The sequence below is a fragment of the Lingula anatina genome, chromosome 1, assembly GCF_051362555.1.
Source record: "Lingula anatina isolate TDL-2025a chromosome 1, LinAna3.0, whole genome shotgun sequence".
NCBI classification, from domain to species: domain Eukaryota; kingdom Metazoa; phylum Brachiopoda; class Lingulata; order Lingulida; family Lingulidae; genus Lingula; species Lingula anatina.
The window spans coordinates 31,702,672-31,722,491 of NC_141767.1; the positions used below are offsets into that span (position 1 = coordinate 31,702,672).

The 19,820-nt window shown below is 35.0% G+C and overlaps 2 protein-coding genes and 1 long non-coding RNA gene across 4 annotated transcripts; 1 reads left to right on the forward strand and 2 right to left on the reverse strand.

The window, feature by feature from the left end:
• Positions 1-41: 41 nt before the first annotated feature.
• LOC106170579 (N-acetyl-D-glucosamine kinase) lies at positions 42-7,085 on the reverse strand. Of its 2 annotated transcripts, none has more exons than XM_013550488.2 (10): positions 6,748-7,085; positions 6,495-6,579; positions 5,730-5,828; positions 5,333-5,474; positions 4,403-4,513; positions 3,502-3,614; positions 2,844-2,931; positions 2,549-2,649; positions 1,970-2,048; positions 42-1,323 (listed from the first exon to the last, which is right to left on the reverse strand). In XM_013550488.2, the coding sequence occupies exons 1-10, from the start codon at positions 6,774-6,776 to the stop codon at positions 1,148-1,150; spliced, it is 1,023 nt and encodes a 340-aa protein (XP_013405942.2). In that variant the 5' UTR covers positions 6,777-7,085; the 3' UTR covers positions 42-1,147. The 2 variants fall into 2 exon arrangements, with proteins under 2 accessions (XP_013405942.2, XP_013405932.2); XM_013550478.2 differs by lacking the exon at positions 4,403-4,513 and adding an exon at positions 4,584-4,694 and having other exon boundaries at positions 6,748-7,080.
• Positions 7,086-9,623: 2,538 nt separating this feature from the next.
• LOC106178878 (lectin ADEL-like) lies at positions 9,624-11,431 on the forward strand. Its single transcript, XM_087005758.1, has 3 exons — positions 9,624-9,799; positions 10,215-10,430; positions 10,924-11,431. The coding sequence occupies exons 1-3, from the start codon at positions 9,736-9,738 to the stop codon at positions 11,133-11,135; spliced, it is 492 nt and encodes a 163-aa protein (XP_086861884.1). The 5' UTR covers positions 9,624-9,735; the 3' UTR covers positions 11,136-11,431.
• A 6,549-nt stretch (positions 11,432-17,980) lies between these two features.
• LOC147764262 (uncharacterized) lies at positions 17,981-19,439 on the reverse strand. The gene is made up of 2 exons (XR_015332105.1): positions 19,068-19,439; positions 17,981-18,678 (listed from the first exon to the last, which is right to left on the reverse strand). It is a non-coding gene; the product is annotated as an uncharacterized LOC147764262 (long non-coding RNA).
• Between the last annotated feature and the right edge of the window lie 381 nt (positions 19,440-19,820).

The following is a 19,820-nucleotide window of genomic DNA, read 5'->3' on the forward strand; positions in this document are numbered from 1 at the left end:
AGATTATTTGCTTGATTATTTGTGAAAGAGAAACAAGAGCATTGGTTTTTCTGGAATTGGTCAGATTTATTCAAATGAGTCTGTAAATCTTGCAACTCTGATTAAATTTTCATGCTTGAAATCTAGGAAGGCTCAATAAGCTAGCCACAAAATCTTGATCGTTTTATATCCTGAATACATTGACTCCTGAATACAATATGACACTTTCTATGTGCAAAGAGTACCTTAACACTGTGCTGCAACTACTGAGCTACCTAAAAGCTTTCCATGCCAATTAAAAGACCAAACCATATTTTGAATACATTGTGTGGTGTATCTGGGACTTCATTCACAAAATTCAAAATTATTTCAAACCTCAAAAACAGTTGAAATAAACTGCTGGTAATAAAAGATTGGACTTTACAAGTCTACAATTTTAATTGTTAAAGCTTAGCAAAAACATAATTAAGAATACATGATTACTATTAAGTGTCATTATATTACCATATACTGCACAGCTAGAGAGTGTACTAAGTACTGGGGGTGGGGGACAGATGAAACAGTTACAGTACAAGTGAATTATTTTATAAAAATTACAATAATTATGTTTAGTAAAATGCATCACTCAAGTCAGTCTCGAATCGCTATTTTATAGTATTCATAAAATAAATACTTCTAAATAAAGTCAAAGTAAAAAAAAAATGGTATTCAGCTCAATTTATGCAGAAAGCACCCCCCTCTTCCTCTCTTTTCAATGACTGGCATCCCAAATGCATGTTCTGATCAGAACATGTCTCACCATGACGATATCCCCACCAATTGCTGGTGCAGGCACTCGTGAATTGATCACCCTACAATTAATGATATAATTTTCAAATTGAAACACAGTTGAGAATGTTTAATCTTCAGTGGAAGGGACAGAAGGGAGTATCTATAATCCTTCTACATTATAGGTAATCCACTTGAAAATGCTCAATGATAAATGGTTAAAATAGTTAAAAAATACTTGTAATTTCTCACATGCAGACTGTGATACAAATGGTCCTGCATCGTTCTAAATATATTCTCTTTGTTATAAAACAATAATGATAGTTTGGTCCGTTTTTTTCCTCACAGGAATGTACTGAAGTACAATTATTACATGATTGAATAACAATGCAACACTGGTTTAAAATTCGTGGTGAAAGAAAACATCAGCATTAGCTGCATAATTCAAATGCAGGTGGAGCTTTGCTGCCTTGGCTGCAAGAAAAGCTGCACCCAGAGCTCCAGTTTCATGCAAGCGCAGCAATGTGAACTCTGAGATTTTCACATCAGGACGAGACTTCATGCCTTCTAGGAAACCTGAAACAGCATAGGAATCAGCTCTATATCAACTGTATAATGCATTAAGCCTTTGAATTAGGCACTGCAGGTAACAGTAATTTACAAAATGTGACTAGTGAAGGTGTTCAGTCCCATGAAAGTTCAAAGTCACACCTTGAAAATTCCAATATGTTAAAAATGAACAATTCTCAAAGAACAGCAGAACTTACACAAAAATAAACCAATCAAGCTATTTTTTAACCTGATCTGTCTATCAGACCTATGAATTATTCATGAAAGTTATAAAGCAATATATGGTGCAGTCTTCATTTTATTCGTATAACAGTGTGTTATCTCTGAAAGTGCAAGGCAACAATGACATTTGTGTCTGTAGATCAAAATGGCTTGAAAGTTGAACACATGGCATTTTTAAAATTTGTTTTAGACAGCTATAGGAAATATACAGGAAGACACATTTTATCAGAATGTAAACACTTACAGACAAAGCTTGTATGTAAAAAATCAATTAAAAATCACTAATAGTAGTCTTAACCACTTATACTAATTGACATGACCTGTAATTTTTTTGAAGTTAAAAAATTTCAACAAAAGTTGTAAAATAAGACTGTGATTAGATAACCAATCCTAAAAATACAGAAGCTGTGTTAAAGAAAACTATCCATACCATCTTTTAAGGCCTCCCAACTCTTCCACACTGAGCCAACACAAACAATAGGTAGTCCACCATCAAGATTAAGAAGGGCCTTAACAAAGATAAATTATGTTTGAAATTAAGAAATGCAACATCAAGGAGGTTGAACTCCCAAGATGAAAGTATGTTGTGTCTTGTGAGTCTTGTGCTAACCCTAACATTTTGTTTCTTTCACACGGAATACACTTTAAATAATATGTGCACCCAGTAACTACATACCTTTACTTTCTTTGTCCCCAATGTGCCTATGATATACAACACACATGCTAAGCTTACTTATGCCCCAATTTGGTGTGCCTTTCCATGCACACTTAAAACAGCCATGGCAGGTCATTAGTAAGCACAGATCCTGTGTGAATGAGACAAAATGTCAGGGTTTATCAATGAACTCAACATGTTTCCATCTTGAGAGTTCAACCCCCATATTACCCACAGCATGTGCAGAAGGGGCATGGAGCAAATTATTATGAATTCAAAACTAATTAGGAGATAATACATTAAAATGCTTTATTGTACCATACTATTATACATGAAATTCCATTTTATGTTCACCTTGTCTGCCTTTGCAGCCACGGCCAAAACATGTCGAGCAAGAATCTTTCCAGCTTCACAAAACACATGACAACAGAGAGGATCTTTCTTTTCTAAGGCACCTGAAAAGTTAAAATCATCAAACAATTTAAAGACCATGGAAGTAGTGCTATCACCAAACTTTTACAGCTAAGAAAATGGATATTTACACCTAGGAAAAATAAGTGTCACTTTTTACAACATGGCTCTGCATTATTATGCTATGGAAAACTGGGCACTTCCTAAAATATATACCTTAAATGATAAAATAGATCACCTTTAGATAGTTCTTTGCTCATGGATGCAATAAAACTCTTGTCAAATTTGGTATAGAGGTGTTCCAGCAAATCCATCTGAGTTTCAATCTAGAAAGGATAGGCACAGTTTTAACGTACAAACCTAACTTTATAACTTAATGTATGGGTACGCTTTAGCTTTATATATATACAGCCTTGGTTAAAAAGGTTGTTCCACCCTAAACCCCATGTGTTTCGTAAACAAAAAATCACCTCACGTCTGTAAACTATTTTGAACAGTGTTCTTTTTTTATTCCAGATACAATATTTAACATGACTGATAGTACAGAAAATGTAAAATAATGGTGAAGATATACATATTTTATACTATTTATTCAAATTTAAGCATGTAAACCCTCAAATCTCAGGGATCTGATGTTCACAGATTAATGGTTCTTGAATGGTTCAAAGTTGTGAGGTGATTATTTGTAAAAACATGTGGAATAAGAGATGAGATAAAAATTTCCCCAAGTTTGTATACAGTTTTAAATGTGGAATATACAATATGATGTTTTATGTATTAGCTAAAAATGCAGTTCTTTACAGAAAGGACAAAACATCTTAGTGTGAAAGGCTCATTCTTGATATAACTTTAATATTTTTCATAATGACTGAGTTCCCATTTATCTAAATGCTTACCTTGAAATGATTACGCATGGTTTGTTTAACAAAAGTCACATCATATGGACAAGGAAAGAGATTGTCTTCATGATCAAATAACATCTTCAAGGCTTTCTGGGTCATCCAATAAGCTAAAGAAAAGCAGACTGCTGTTTATCACTAGAAAAGCACTCAGAGAGCGCAGATCAGTGCCAAAGACCTTGCACTGATAAACTGTTACAGTAGTAGTTGAGAGGACATCCATTGCACAAGGTCAAGGGCACTGGCAGTACCTCGGTCCTCAAATTCTTGAATCCAAATGGTAATCAGTATCACAGCGAAAATCTAATCGCTAATAAGTAAGCCCATTTCTGACCTTTCCTGAAATTTTTATCAAAATCCATCCAAATCTTATGGAGTTAGGCTGGTGACAAACAAACAAGTAAAAAGATATAGTGAGGTGAAAAAGAACACCCTAGCCATCAGTTATTATTATTCTTTTTAAACCTCCACTTGTTTAGGAGGAAATCTGTTGCATGAAATATTTACATGTACATGTACTATAGTACGCTTAAAATATATCATCTACAGTATTTTAATATATATATATATATATATATATATATATATATATATATATATATATATATATATATATATATAAACAGTAGACTAAAATAACTTTCTTATATATATATATATATATAACTATATAGACTAAAATAACTTTCTTATATATATATATATATATATATATATATATATATATATATATAACTATATAGACTAAAATAACTTTCTGATAAATTAAAAAAAACAAAGCCTGTATACAAAACACTGTGACAATAACCATGTGCACAATATGCAAGTCAGCTGAACTTTTGTATGCACTACAACATGCATGGTAGCTGTGCCATGTGAATAAGCATTGGCATGTTACCTGAACCCTCATCACCCATCATGTGCCCCCATCCACCACACCTACGTGGTTCCATCTGGGGACGAAACAACACACAACACGATCCAGTACCAGAGATCAATACCAAACCTCCTGGAAATCATAAAACAATGACACATGATTCTCTCTCTGACAGTATCATTTATAGGAGCAATATATTTACCTCCCCCCTCATCCCCGAGAAGGTGGCCCCAGCCTCCACACCCGGCTGTCTGTCCATCTTTATTGACCAGCACACAGTTAGAGCCTGTTCCTGATATCAATACAACCCCACCTGGAACAGAAACAGCATGCTTGAAAGGAGTTAGTGGGTTTCAGTTACAGCAAAAAGTATTTAGCTTGCCCTTATATTGTCAGCAGAAGTAGTATATAAAGTATCAGCAGATGTAGTATATAATGCATATTAATTATAAGCAGGTGTAGTATATATATATATATATATATATATATATATATATATATATATATATATATATATATATATATATATATATATATATATATAGCATCAGTTCTTATGTATAATTCCTAAGATAATGTAGGGTCAGGAAATATTTGAAATTAATTTTGATGAGTTTCTTAACAATCAACACATGACTACATCACTGGTAGATGCAAAAGACATTGGAAAAGCTGTGCAAGAGGAACCTTTCGTGTTGGAATCAACATGGCTTCTTATATCATTGCAATCCATTCTATTCAAAGCACTGCACTTCAATTACTTATTGTAGAGATTTTCAACCATATTAGAAAACAGGAAATTTTAATTTTCAAGATCACAAAATGCATCCGTTCTTTCAAATTATTGCAAAAAAAATAATAATAAATAAATAAATAATTAAATTGCAAGTTATTCACTGAATACTTTTTCACTCAACTTCTTCCATCAATGAAAACAATTAAAATGATTACCTTCTTCTTTAGCTGTAGCCATAGAACCTATGGTATCATTGCATATAAAGTAGTGTTCGCTTAGAGAGCTGTATTTGTTCTTAAGTGCCTCAATGATTTTCTTCTGTGATTCCTCTTCTCCACCACCACTAAGGGACAATCCCTGTATAATAAGTACAAATTAAGTACAAAATCTTGTAAAACAACCACCTTTGGTAAGATTTTTTAAAGTTTAAACTAAAATAAAATCAAAAAAGGGGTAGAGTTATCTGCTTCTTAAAACCTTGGATTCCTTTATCTTTAAAAACAAACATTTGCTGACAAAGCTTTGATATACACTGTAATGAAAAGAAATAAAATATCAATAGTTATGAAATGGTAATAGAGTTTCGTGTACATGTAGCAAGCATTATCTTACCAAAGCCTTGAGTGGAGTGTTTGGATCTATACCAGCTTGTTTCTTGATATCTAGGGACAGGTCATAAATCCTCTTCATACATTCTTCTTGTCCTACCAGCTGTTTCATTAAAACAGACATTCTTAGATAGAAGTAAGGATATGATCAATTGGCATCAGAAGCAGAACAGCCAGCCACAGCCTATGCTGTCATGGACTGGTGGAAGAATAGAGGATGCCTTAGGTCCATATTCAAGGTCTGTTACATTCAATGCGGAGGGGGTACCAGCCTGTATTGCCACACATATGTATTTCTAAACAATATACTACCATTTATGGAATACCATTGTATAAAAAATAATGTTAAAATCACAGCAGTTGAGGATGGAGGCCATCTTCTGTGTCTTTTGGAAGACAATAAGAATTTTTCAAGTTTTCACTGACGGGTATCTAGTTTTTTTCTGTTGGAAGATGGTCAAAAATTGAAGATGGATCAACAAAGATAATTTGGAAGACTGTTAGCAAATATATCTGGATATGCCCCAGCATAGATATAAAAGAAACTTGCTCATTCTTTTTTGGCCAGAATATCTATCCTTGCATTTTCTAAACAAACCTTACATTTACTTAATATTTCAATATTGTTTACTATAAAGAGCTAACTGGTAATCCCTTTCCATTAACTTTTCAAACTATGATAGTGTAACAATACTAGTAACTTAAGTAAATTTTAACTTTAGTCAATTATGTTACATAGTAATCCATATACAGTACATGTATAACATACCCAAGGGTTGGTGCAAAGCCCCTCAGACCTGGCCACAACTGCACCATCTAATTTCATAAGGACCATCTTCGAGCAAGTGGCCCCACTGCAAAAGAAAAAAAACAAACTTTTTGGATCTTTTGGATACGAAACTGTTAGCCATGGCCTCTACTACAGTGTAGTATATCACTGAGTGTAAAGATTGCCTCGAGAAGAAACATAACTAATTAAAATTAGAATATCGTGCCTCACTAATAACCCTGCTTAAAATTACCCTTCAATTCCTCCTACAAGTATGTCCATGTCGAGCTGTACAATGTAGGTATTAGCTCCCAACTTAACTGCTTGATGTCAACTCCCACTACCGACAGGCGACACAGATATGTGACCTCAAATATCCGGTCTGTCAGAACAGCGTCCACAAATGTCCACAAGCACAAAATGGCTGGAGAATCACTTCATAGTTATACCTTAAATATAATTTGGTATTTTCAGTTGGAAAACAAAGTAAAGTGTCATAATTATGTAGGCCAACTGAATGATATCACACCGCTATAAACTAAGCAGAGAGAAAGTAATATAGGTGCACGCTAGACTGCCTAGACAGGCTAGAGTCGACGAGCGTCCACAAGATTAAAATAGAGAGAAAACCTATAATTTAACAACAAATGGTTGGGATATCAGCTAATAAAAGAAGTAATAATTCTAAAATGGTGTGCTGCTCTCATTTACTGAACGATTACACAAATAAAAGTTTGGGATCCGAGCGAGTGGCCCCTCTTACAAATCGGAAGCATGTATGCGCTCCTGGTGGCAGAGTGAATAACCAAAAGCAGGACAAAATAATGATCTTTTATAACATCGTTACCAGTGGCGAATTAAGGGGGTTTCAGGGAGGCCCTGTCTCCCCCCCCCCCCCCCCCCCCTCTTCGATTTCTAAAAAATTCACACCAATGGTCCCCTCTTGAAATTTGAATTTTAACTAGCTGAATCATTGTTTTAAACCGTAGCCTACCAAATGGTAACGTTCGCCTTCTAAAATACCAAAAATTTTCGAGGGGGGGGGGGGGGGGGGGGGGGGGGTCGGCTTGGCATCCACTGACCCCCCTCCCCCCCCCCTACAAATAATGCTGAATCCGCCCCGGGTTATAACTGGTAAAATGGTGAGTTTTAGCAAGCGTTTTTTTTTTAATGCACAAAAATGCACACCTGTTTTGAAGGGGCCATGTCCGAATGAACCCTTGGTTAAAAAATCGATGAAAATATTACCGCTTTTTGGACCAATGAACCTTCCGACTATTGAGACGCCCCCGTTTGAAAACTGTGAAGTCGCAAGCAATCGATTGGGTGTGGTGGGTAATTTTCAGTGTTTTGTCTGCTAGAATAGTAGGCCTACCAATAGCTATAATGAAGACAGGGGCGGATTTAGAGGGGGGTCAGGGGGGTCCTGACCCCCCCCCCCCTCGATTTCTGAAAAAAATAACACCAATAATGGTCCCCTAGCTCTTGAAATTAGCACTTCTGAATCATACTTCTAAACAGTACCAAATGGCACCATTCGTCCTCTAAAATACCAAAAATTTTCGGGACCCTTTAGTGGGCCCCGGGCCCCACGCCGAGAAGGGGGGGAGGGTCTGCTTCGCATCCGTCAACCCCCCCCCCCCCCCCCTTCAAATAATCCTGGATCCGCCCCTGTCAAGATGTAGGCCTACACTGTACACCTAGGTAGAGATAGGCCCCCTGTTATGCCTGCGATACCTGACATCTTTTGCCAACTTCAATAAAAAAATAGATAGCCTTATTTATATGTAAACAAACAACACAAGAAGACAAATTTATGCAAGTGCGATTCCGTGGTTCTGAAAACACGTTTGTATAAAACACTTTCATGAGTGGAAAACGTGAACTTTTGATCGGGTGTTTCTACATGTAACAGTAAGGGAAGAAAATCAAAATGTGTATTTATATATTTTAGCTCCAAGAAATTGCAATTTCACTATTTATCATAAAGCGGCGTTGCGATATATTTGTGAGAAAAAAAAGTATAGAAATATCTCGAATGCCTACTTCCAATCAAGAAGGTGTATAAGACGCACCTCCTTGTCCGAAGCATGTTTGTATCCTATTTAAATTGGCAACTTCCCTTTTTCTCAAAACCATATGCATGTGTCGCACATCCTGCATGCTCAAGCAATATAGTGCCATCGTTAAGGCAATTAAATTCATAACCTTTGACTCAGGCTATTAGGCTATTTGATTTATGGTCTTACAATGTGCTATATGTTATCCTGTACCATCCTTGCAGTGACTCTCACTTTTGCAGATCATATTTATGTGGAAAACTGATCACAGCTGAAAATGATGTAGTGCGCGAAAAGTAATTGAAGGTTTATTTTGTATCACGTTTATAGTGAAATGAGATCTATCACGCACTATCATCTAAGTGTGGTTTTCAACTAAATTTACTCTATCTAATTTACCATCTCAGCCGTATCTCAGCCGTAACGGGGATCTTTGACTGTGACAGGTTTTTCATGCTAACAGGACTGCAATATTTTAGACATCTATGAATAAATAATAAAGCTTTAACAAAATGTGTATCTCGAAAATACTTATTTGTGAATCATTTACAAAAAAAAAAAAAAAAAAAAAAAAAAAAAAAAAAAAAAAAATCTGTGAAACGCTAAGCACATGATATTTTCAGAGGGTTCGTAATCCAACAAAGTTGCAGTTACAAAAGAGAGAGAGGTGGAGAGAGAGAGAGAAGTTTAGGTTGTGCTTACCTTATTTGATGAAGCAGTAGCCTAGGATATAATAACTTTAATTTAAATTTTCAAAAAAAAAAAAAAAAGGGTTTTAAACGCTGTATTTAAGTTATGTTATCCCTATCGTGAAGTATATAAATAATTATTAGTTGATTATTAGAGAATATGAGTATGAGAGTATAGAATATGAATATGAGAGAAAATCAAAAATATCTGTATTCAGATCAAAAGAAGAAAAGTGACTGGTGATTGTGATCTTATTTCTAACCGCAACCGGACATGTGATCTTCCCATGCGACTTCTTAAAAATATTCACTTCCCGAGAAAAATGTTGCGCTTTAATTTAATGGCAAAAATTTGCTCGTCCACAAGATCCGCTTACGAACGAATATAAGTCGCGCCGAACATGGAACTGGACATTCAAGTTGCGGTCAAGCTCTCGAGATCTGAGTCGAACGATAGTTTTTGCTCCAAGAGAAAATACAGAAGAAGAGAAAATGGAAGGTCAAATGATCGTTGTATTTAGTCTTTGCCTGATCGGGATGTGGGGTACAAGCGAAGGTAAATATTCAATGTTGAGATAAGCTTTTGTAAGAAAATTGTCAAAAGGGGCCCAGTTCATTCTCTTAACTCTTCGCTGATAAGTTAGAATACATTGTGATTCACTTAATGCTTCAAATGTTTTTTTTTTTTACATTGTATTAATGATCATTTTCGTCTTTTATAGTTTCATTTTTTAGTAATAAAGGAGGCCTATTTTTTTTTTTAAGTCAACGCGGGGAAATAGTGTAACATATGATGCGTTTTCTGAAAAATCAGTTCATGTAAATATGCATCGATTGCGTCTGTTTTTTTTTTTTTTTTTTTTTTTTTTTTCTTCGATTCTCCAATATTATGCTTGTAACTCCTGTATTTACAAACATAGAACAACAAAAAATTAATCAACATTTTTCAAACATTGTTTTACCTATTTCAGCCGTAACGGGGATCTTTGACTGTGACAGCAATGGTTACCAATACAAATCATGTTGCACAGGGGTCCGGGGTATTTCGGCCAGTGTGATGACCAAGAGATCAAGATCCTCCTGCGACGCAGGATACTCATTCGCTGTAAATGGCTGTGGCCTATGGGTCAACCACGGGTGCAGAGCCCGCTTCTACGTCGATTTCAACTGCAGAAATTTGAAAACTAGTAAGTTGGTAATTTATCCATAAAGTAGTTTAAGCAGTTATCAAAAGGATTTAAGAAATAGTTAGCCTACTTTCGTCGTCCAGGTTTTGTTCACCTTTAAAAATATTTTTTTAGGGATAACAATTTGTAGAGTTGCAATTTGTAAACACAACGCATTTAACAACCAAAACAAAATTGGAGTGAATTGGAGTGACCAAAATGTCTATAAAGATGTAAAAAGAGACATGATTTCAAATTGCAATCTTTCTAAAAAGATTTAAGTAAGCTTAACTTGTAATTTTTATTCAATGTGAAAGGCATTTAGTTAAAAACGCATGTAGAGGTACTAATTGAAGTTTATTCAGAGAATGTAAGCACGTTGCATTCATTTATTAATCACATTCTTGGTTGACACTTGAACGCTACGATACCTGTATTCGAACAGACTAGTTTTTCCTAATCCGCATCAGTTTATTGAATGAAAATGTTTCGAGTTCATTTATGCTTTTTACAGGCAAAGCCGATTGCAGCAGTCACAATTATAAATACGCCGAATGTCGCGTCGGTGGAGTCATAACTTCTATCAATGTGGCCAAGAAGTACTCCCGTTCCAGCTGTGACTTCAACAAAAGCTTCGGTTTCCTTGGCAACAAAATCTGGGTAGACGATGGGTGCAGGGCCTCTTTCACTGTCCAGTATTGCGCTGACCGGAAGTGTTCTTGTTAAACCACGCTGTCTTCAGTGCTCCAGTATATCGATATAAAATGTTTTATGAACTTATTGCGGATATAACTCATTTTGATAAAGATATTTGTGCATTATTAGTACTTAAAAGTTATATTTCTATTTTGAAATATCCCTTTTCAGTTCTGTTGAAATTAAATATGTCATAAAAGATATACATGTATCAAATAAGTATAACAGTAATCTATTTTGAAATATCCTATAAATTCTTTAGAAATTAAAGATGTGTGGAGTAACTGATATTTGCCTCATGATTTAAATAAAGATAGCTCAAACAGTCCAAATTTCATATCTCTAAATTGATTTGAAAAAATATTGCAGCAACATGTGTGTTTTTAAATACTTCTCATAGTAACACGTAAAAAGTGTTTTTCGTCCTTTTTCAAAGAATTCTAGTCGCTTCGACTAAAAAGCTGCGCTTATGACATCATGTTGTAACGTGTATCGTTAACAAACTCGTAACACCTACCCTGAGTGTCAGAGCAACGTAAAAGCTAGCTTGTTAAATATATACCTTGTGATGGAGTCGCTTTTATTAGGTATTGTTGATATGGGTTATATATGAAATCAAGATCGAGCTGGCAATACCGGAATGTAGAACCTAGGGTAGTAACACCATGACTTGCGAAACATCACAACATGATGATCTAAATATGTGAGAAAAACCGGTTACTTTTCAACGTTAACAGGTGGCCTTCTTATTCAGCCCTGAAAGCTTAGGCAAGTTCTCACTCTGTACACGATCAAGTTTAATAAGATCGCAAACACCTGAAAAGGGTAAATAAATAAGATAAGAATTCAAGGCAGTCAGGCAGAGACACAGAGAGAAAAAACAACAGTCGTGCTTTTTAAGTGTGTAGTTCTGGAAAAATGTATTAGTTGGACGCCATCTTTCAATGCACATAATGAATGAATTGTCACTTCAGTTCTTTTTAAGATTGTATGTTAACAAGATATATGTATTCTATTCAGTTTGTTGATAGATAATAGCGATTTTAAAATGCACGAAAAGTTAAAAGAAGAATTGCATGTGGTCATATGTTTCTGCAGAAAAAGCTACCAATTTCAGTGACGGATTTAGAGAGGGGTGCAGGGGGGTCCTGACACCCCCCCCCCCCCCCACCCTTCGATTTCTGGTCCCCTCTTGAAATTAGAATTTTGACTAGCTGAAACATAGTTCTAAACCGAACCAAATGGCACTGTTCGCCCTCTAAAATACAATTTTTTTTTTGCGGCCCGCTGAAGGCCCCCGAACTCCACACCAAGGGAGGGGGGGGGGGAAGGGTCGGATTTGCATCCGCGGACCCCCCTTAAAATAATCCTTGGTTAAATGTACTCTTCCATGATATTTCATATGTGTCTAATGTTACATTTTCCAAACTTGATGAATATGAAGCAAAAGAAGATGTCTATATTATTAACGGAGAGCGTGAACACAAGAGACGATTTCACGTTGTCGCTGTTTAGCCGCCGATTCAGGATCGCAGCGTGCTTTCCCAACTCTGTGAAGTTAAGTGTACTCTTTCCTAATATTTTTTTATGTGTTTAATGTTAGATTTTCTAAACTTTATGAATATAAAGCAAAATACGATGCATATTCTAAGCGGAAAGCGTGCTCACAAGATCGGCACCATGTTGCCCATGTCCCAATTTCGTTACCCAGTATCGTGGACGTACATTTTAATGTATTAAAATAGCAAAAAAAAAAAAAAAAAAAAATCAAGTGAAACTTCAACCAAATACTTCTTCTCGTGGTATTTTAAAAAATTATTTCTACCTTAAACATATAAAATTTTAAGATTTATTTCATGTAGATTCCTTACTTCCAGCTCTTAAGACTGAAGTGGCTGGAAAAAGTGATGTAAGCCCCCCCCCTCCTCCTCCCTATATCAAAACCACTCTGCCCCTTGCTCCTTCAACACTATCGTTTGCTGAATCATATTCCGCGTATCTCTCTCGACAGCTAAATAGTTTACGCGGTCTGCAACATTTTAGGGAGAAACAGATGAAATATAGCTTCTGTTATAATTTCTGCCAAGTTTTATGTCGCATAACTAAAGAAGTCAATTAGTTTTTATCCCTTTAAAAAGTTTTCAATATACTCTGCTTTTAAGTGGTTCGAAGAGTCCCAAATATTTTGCTGGCATCTTGACGATTTTTTCTTTCCTGCTTCCCCCCAAAACCGTCCTTACCCAAAAAATCGATAATCGTATGGGATTTTTATACAGGCAATTGACCTACTTTGGGCAAGTGCAGTTATCGGCGCTATTTAACAATTTTATGACTTGGGCGTGAAAACGTGATTCACGTCTGTGATACGAAAGTTATTTATGTTGATTTGATTAATAAACAGCGCGTGTCGATCGAGTCTTTCGAAGATTTTTTAGCAGAAGGGAAATTGCTTTTAATGGAGAATGGAAAATGTGCATACTCTCTTATATGCAAATTAGATTGCCTTGAGTTATAAACTGGCCGGAAGTGATGTTCATCTCTGTAACGAGGCCGGTGGAACACAATCTAAATATCGCTGCAAACAAAGTTGGGAGGTTTATCAGACATTAGTATTACACAAAAAAAAAAAAAAAAAAAAAAAAAAAGTTTCCGAAATCAATGGAAAAAAGTTACCATAGAAGTGGTTTATATGTTTTAAAAATAAACATTTTTTCATTTAAATTTAAGAGCACAAACCTTAAGATGATTTGAATTTGTGCTATTAAAATCAATATAATAAAATTCTAAGTGAATCATAGAATATGTCATTTTAGTTATTTTCCTTTAATTACGTGTACATTCACAAATGTAGACAAATGAAATCCGGTGAAGCATGCGGCCAACTGCTGACCAGTTGGTGTTTTTCCTCTGGATATCACAGATGATTTTTGAAAACCTTCGAAAATTTTGAAGCTTCGTACAATCGTCTTATGTGTTATGTTTCAGATTGCACCAAATGTGGAACTTACAGAAGAGGAAAATCATTACGATATGAAGCAGCAATAGCATTTTTAGAGGAAGAGTCAGCTTTTCTCAGGGAGTTAGGACTAAAATTGTTGTAATTTAAATTGGATCAGGCGGATGACAAGGGCTTTTATATACCAATACTGCCTTGTATCTAACAGAAAGACAACATGCACATTACTGGCATCTTTTCTATTTTATAGATTATAATTGTTCGAAAAGAAAAAAAAACTGATATTTTCTCATTTGACTTTGCAACTAATGACATTCTAAGAAAGGACTACTGTATCGTTTGTTTGTGTAAATAACAACGGTTGTTTTAAATTGATGACACGTGTGATTATCATGTGTACAATAAAAAGTAGTTGTAAGTTTATTGGATTTTTTTATACAGGGGGGGGGGGGAGTTGCTTTGCATCCGCAGACCCCCTTCAAATAATCCTGGATCCGCCCCTGAGCTATCCATAGTTATTTTATACGTTTACGGTTCAGTTAGCCTAAACGATGCATCGTGAGGCCGTACGCTAACCATTCACTGTGATCGCCTCACTACATGTACTGTATTCGACTATCACTTTATTGTATGCTTACTTATTTCATTCTTCATTATGGCGTTCTAGTAACATGATAAATTCCTCTAAATGTTGCAGCAATTCTGGTATCGAGAACTGCGTTATTCGAAGACAACTGACGGAGGAAAAAAATTCGCCTACATCGTTTGAAGAAGTTGTGATTGATGATTATTATTATTTTATATATCTTTTTATAAATATAGGTGGACGTTATTTAAAAAACTTAAATGAATTGGAGTTAATAATTAGTTATCAGTTCTTAAATTTTTAAGCGAAAATCTTTTCGCTGAAACAAACCTTTTGCCGATTCATAATTCAACGCTCGATATGAAATAGAGATGTAGCATTCACCGATTTGAACAAGTTTTTTCCCTCTAATTGAAATCCAAACTATTCAGAGGCAAGTAAAATGAACAAACTTGGATAAAGCTTATCTGGTGGTTATAGCAACATCACCACGTAAAAACCGCATTTATGATGTAAATTAATTGTTACGTTGCTGACGTTGCGCTATGCAAGACGGCCCTACAGAGACCAAGAATTTTTGCTGATTTTGCATAGGGTCTAAATTTGCTAAAAAAAAAAAAAAAAAAAAAAGAGAGAGAGAGAGAGAAAAAATCTTATGCACAATTAAAATTTATGGATGACAATATTTCTCTGTTGAATTTCTTTACACCGAAGGAAAACACGAGCATGCCTTATTTAGAGCTCACATAAATAATTACGGTTCAGTGTAAAAAGAAAATATATCAAATGTTGAAAGTCATCGACTCTATTACTGTTTTGCAATTAAAATAGAATGCTACAATGAAAGCATGGGTATATCGTTTTCAGGATGCTACATTTCACTATAAGCCCACTTTCGTGATTTTATTTAATTGTTTCGAAGATCTATTAGATCTCAACTACATATTTTACTCAGAAAGAGGGGGGGGGGTGGAGATTAGATTGGTTTGTCTCCTCTGCATTCGCTTGGCTTATTATTTTATTTTTTTAAATCTGTTGTAATTTTGTCAACAATGTCAACAATTTTGGCTTAGTTTCTAGATCTAATCTAATCTAATTTGAAAACATATTGCAGTGAAAGCAATGTAGGCCTAACTTGTTAGAAAAATTTTATCCGCAGCGTTACATTCAAATGTGACGTCGTTGCGTTACGTTGCATTCACAATGTTTGCATTGCATTCACGACGTTTAGCATTTATGTCATTGGCTAGTTGCCAAATGCTGACGTCAGTTGGTTACGTTCCTGGCATATTGCCAGTTTTTTGTTTTGGCAACAGACCTAAGCACGTCATTTTTCAATACAATTTTGATAATTTTGAAACTCGGAGGAACATGGAATCCACTGTTCTATTGATGGTCAGAATAGCGATTTTAACTTCAAAAAAATTAATTCGATTGTCTTACAGAGGACAGAGCAACAGCAGATATATATAGAAAGATTTAATTGATTATCTCTTGGTGTCACAGTCTGTCCGCAGATTCCGAGCTGCACGTGCACACTGTCTGAAGCGACGGCCATTTTCGCACTACTTTCAGCAAAATCGAGTGAAAATGGACGACTTTTGAGCTCTTCGTATTTTCATGTGTAGTTTTGTCAACAGTTGATTTGATTAAACGATAGATATATAAAAAGAAGCGGGGATATCTAGGGATTCGGAATCTTAAGGTTAGTTGTCATAAAAATTAGATTCAGAACGGTAAAATGGAAGATTTATCCACGCGGGTGATTGCAAATGGTGCCCCGTTTCAGGTGTCCGAAATTTTCTATTTGAAGATCTCTATAAAAAGTTTAAATTGTACAAAGTTTTAAAAACTAAATCATGAAAGCTGGTTAAACTGGGTCTCTGGCAGTATATATATATTGAAAATTCAGCTTTGTCCATTTTTTTTAGTGCGAGGTGAACTCGACGCCAAGCACTCGCATTTTTGAAGCGTGTAACACTAGGGTGTTTCAATTTAAACAAAATTGCTACAATGTTGAAATCACCAGCGTTTTATATATATTCTAAAAGGTAAACAAGTGTGCTTTGTGTTGATATGAAACACATGTTGCGTTTGGGTCCCACCTCGTTGGCAAAGTGTTCATATTCCCGTGAAGTCGGTGTAAAAGTCGGCAAAATCGATTTTTTCAAGTGCATTAAGTTACTGTGATTATGTATCGCAGGAAACGCAAAATATTTTCAAACAATTACATCCTGCAGAAAGATAAGATCATAAACTTTCAAATGATATATCATAAGGTATATCTCCTACAATTTTTACCCATTTTGTGTGGGGAAATTAGTGCATCTCCAAAACGACGACAAAAATGGAACCCCATTTTCATCATAATTTATAGCGTCACGTGACCAACCTGAAGCACTGACCCGACTTGGCAAGACTACAAGTTTTCTTAAATATTCTGAATATCAGAGCAAACAAGTTACAATAAAATTAAAATACGAACAAGTGCTGTGCATCTAACATCAGAAATATTCCAAGAGTTATATAAACTCATTCTTAAAACATCAAAAATTGTATAGTTATGATCCACTCCACAAGAAATCCAGTGTGAATTTTGACCGATATAGAAAGATATTGCTAGATGATAAGATCTAGTTATAAATAAAACAAGATTTTTTTTTTAATTGGATAAATATTTACAATGAAGTACTGGTCTATGGCCAGGTTGTACTTTTTAAAGCCTGAAAGGGTTTTGATAAAAAAAATCATTCAACTCCGGTTTATTCATTATATTAAGATCTGCACTTCTGCCTTATTCTCTTATTTTACTGCTCAATATTTATTTCTATGTACTAGTACTATTTTTGTCTCTTACATATTAAACTATTTAAAATAAGACCCTTACAATTGCAATTTGAAAAAAATATCCCTTATCTATTTAAAATTTACATTTCTCTTTTTAAAAGTGCAAAATTTTGAAATCTGTGTGATAAACAAAACTAAGTAAACATTTAAAACTCATGTCCTTAAAGCACTGTCCCTGGGAAATGTTCATTCAGCCTCATGAATATGCACTGAACTTTTTGAAAGTTTTTAAAAACCTTTTTGCCTTTTAAATTAAAGCAGTTAACAAGGCTCCAATAAACTCGTTGGCCAACTTGATGTCTATTCTGAGGGCAGGAGAAGCACCGGCCTAGGCCTGCCCCAGCAAGTTATGAATATTATACTTTAGCCAAAACTGACATACAATCAAGATCATCCCCAACTGAAAATTCTTGAATATAATTTGTAATTAAATACATATCAAAGTGCATTAAAAATGAAAAAAAAAAAAAAACTTCAGTATACGAGTATGTTTCAATTTTTTTATTTCCTTAGAATCTTCAATGGCCAGGTCATTTACCTGGATATGATAGTCAGAAAACAAAATCAATTTTCAAGTTCAAAATTGGGCTGTTTTCCCAGAGTGCCACCCTGCCACACAGTGGTTGATAGATTCCTTGACTAAATGATCATCAAAACTTGGCCCCTATAAAACTGCTGTCAAAATTTTGTTAACTTAAGCACAATATTCCCCAAACTTGACCTCCAGTCAGATTCGGTTCTTTTGAGAGCACTGTATCCTCTCTCCACCTGAGAAGTGGACAGGCTGAACAAGGCAATTTCAAATAGCATTATTGTATGTATTCTAATCTTTGTCTGGTCTCCTAGCCTTGAAACAAATCAGTACACATATCTTTACTTTTATTCACTATAAACATGCCACCTATGTGCTCTTTAAAGGCAGGCCACTCTCAATGGAAGTCTTTTGGGTCAAAGCCCATCCTGTATAATACTTGAAGAAAATAATGTTCCAGAACTTGTCTGCTATGAGAAAGGTTTCTAGGGTAAAAAATATCCAAGACTCTACAGTACAAAACACCATCTCTTGTTCAGTCACACCTGCATCAACAGCACCATCAAACAAAACCGTATAGAAAATAATTTTCCCTGGTCTTGACCAGAACATCTCTTCCCTAATTGTCAGCTGATATGCCCAAATTGGGAATCTGTTAAAAATAAATATAATAAAATGATAAAATCATACATGTAGAAACAAGAAATTTATACAAAGCAGATAAAAACTGAAATTTTTACATGAAAAATCCATAGATTAAAAAAAAAAAAAAATCACCTCATTGTCAGTCTCACACCAGTTGTTTATCAAAGTAATTTCTTACCATACTATATAATAATAATAATTCCTTGGTCCTACTACTAGTAATCTACACATTTTATGTAAACAAAGTACAACTGTAACTTTGCAACAAAATGTAACATTCACTAGTACTGAACGTCAACAAGTGCATCTGAACTATGCGAAGGGAGGTTACTCCAAAATCATTTCTATACATTTCGGCGCTTATATGAAACATAGTGAATTAAAAAAAAGACTCACCTTTTAGTCGGCAAACCCAAAGCTATGTAACTTGAAAGGCAGATTTTTCCATTCTAAAACCATATACACTGTATGTTATGGTTGATCTCCAGCACCGATGTCTTTTTTTCACGTATTATTTTCCATTACAACTCTCACTATGACAGTGACACATTGTATACTATAAATATACACTTGAAAAGATGAACATTCAATTTTTTTCAACCGAAATGCAAGATTTACCGAGAAAAACGCTCTCCAGTCACTTGCTCAGTGCAACGTGACAGTCCCAGTTTCGACTGACCCACATAGTTCGCACTAAAATAGGGATTTCACAAAAAAGGACGGTTGTACAAATTTTTTATTCTTTTTGGCTCAATTCCAGCATATACAGTTGCATAAATCGTTATAATATCAATTAAGCATGTTTGTCCATTTTTTCTACAATCATTTCATTTTAGGGTACAAAATTACACGATCTGCTTGAGAAAAATGCGTATGCTATTTTTAGACAACTGATACAAGGCTTTCGTCGAAATTGAAATGTTCATTTTACATTGTGCGTTTACATCAAGTTCTAAATTTTATTTTTTGAAAGTTTCAAGCGGAATAATGAGTTATTCACAGAGCTTCATGGATTTATATAACAACTACGGGTTTTTGAAAACATGGCGCGAAACACACGTCGCGGACTATTTTGTGCAAGCGCGTAGGTGTTTTTGTAATGATCACCGCTTACGCATTGATATGCCAGATCTGCGGACAGACTGTCAT

Bases quoted from the DNA above. Each gene is read 5' to 3' on its own strand.
- LOC106170579 (XM_013550488.2), bottom strand. From the start codon at position 6,776: ATGGACATACTTGTAGGAGGAATTGAAGG. The intron at 6,580-6,747 runs GTAATTTTAAGC...TTTCTTTTGCAG, and splicing joins CTTGTAGGAGGAATTGAAGG to TGGGGCCACTTGCTCGAAGA. The intron at 5,829-6,494 runs GTATGTTATACA...TTAATGAAACAG, and splicing joins GGCTTTGCACCAACCCTTGG to CTGGTAGGACAAGAAGAATG.
- LOC106178878 (XM_087005758.1), top strand. From the start codon at position 9,736: ATGGAAGGTCAAATGATCGTTGTATTTAGTCTTTGCCTGATCGGGATG. The intron at 9,800-10,214 runs GTAAATATTCAA...TACCTATTTCAG, and splicing joins GATGTGGGGTACAAGCGAAG to CCGTAACGGGGATCTTTGAC. The intron at 10,431-10,923 runs GTAAGTTGGTAA...TGCTTTTTACAG, and splicing joins CTGCAGAAATTTGAAAACTA to GCAAAGCCGATTGCAGCAGT.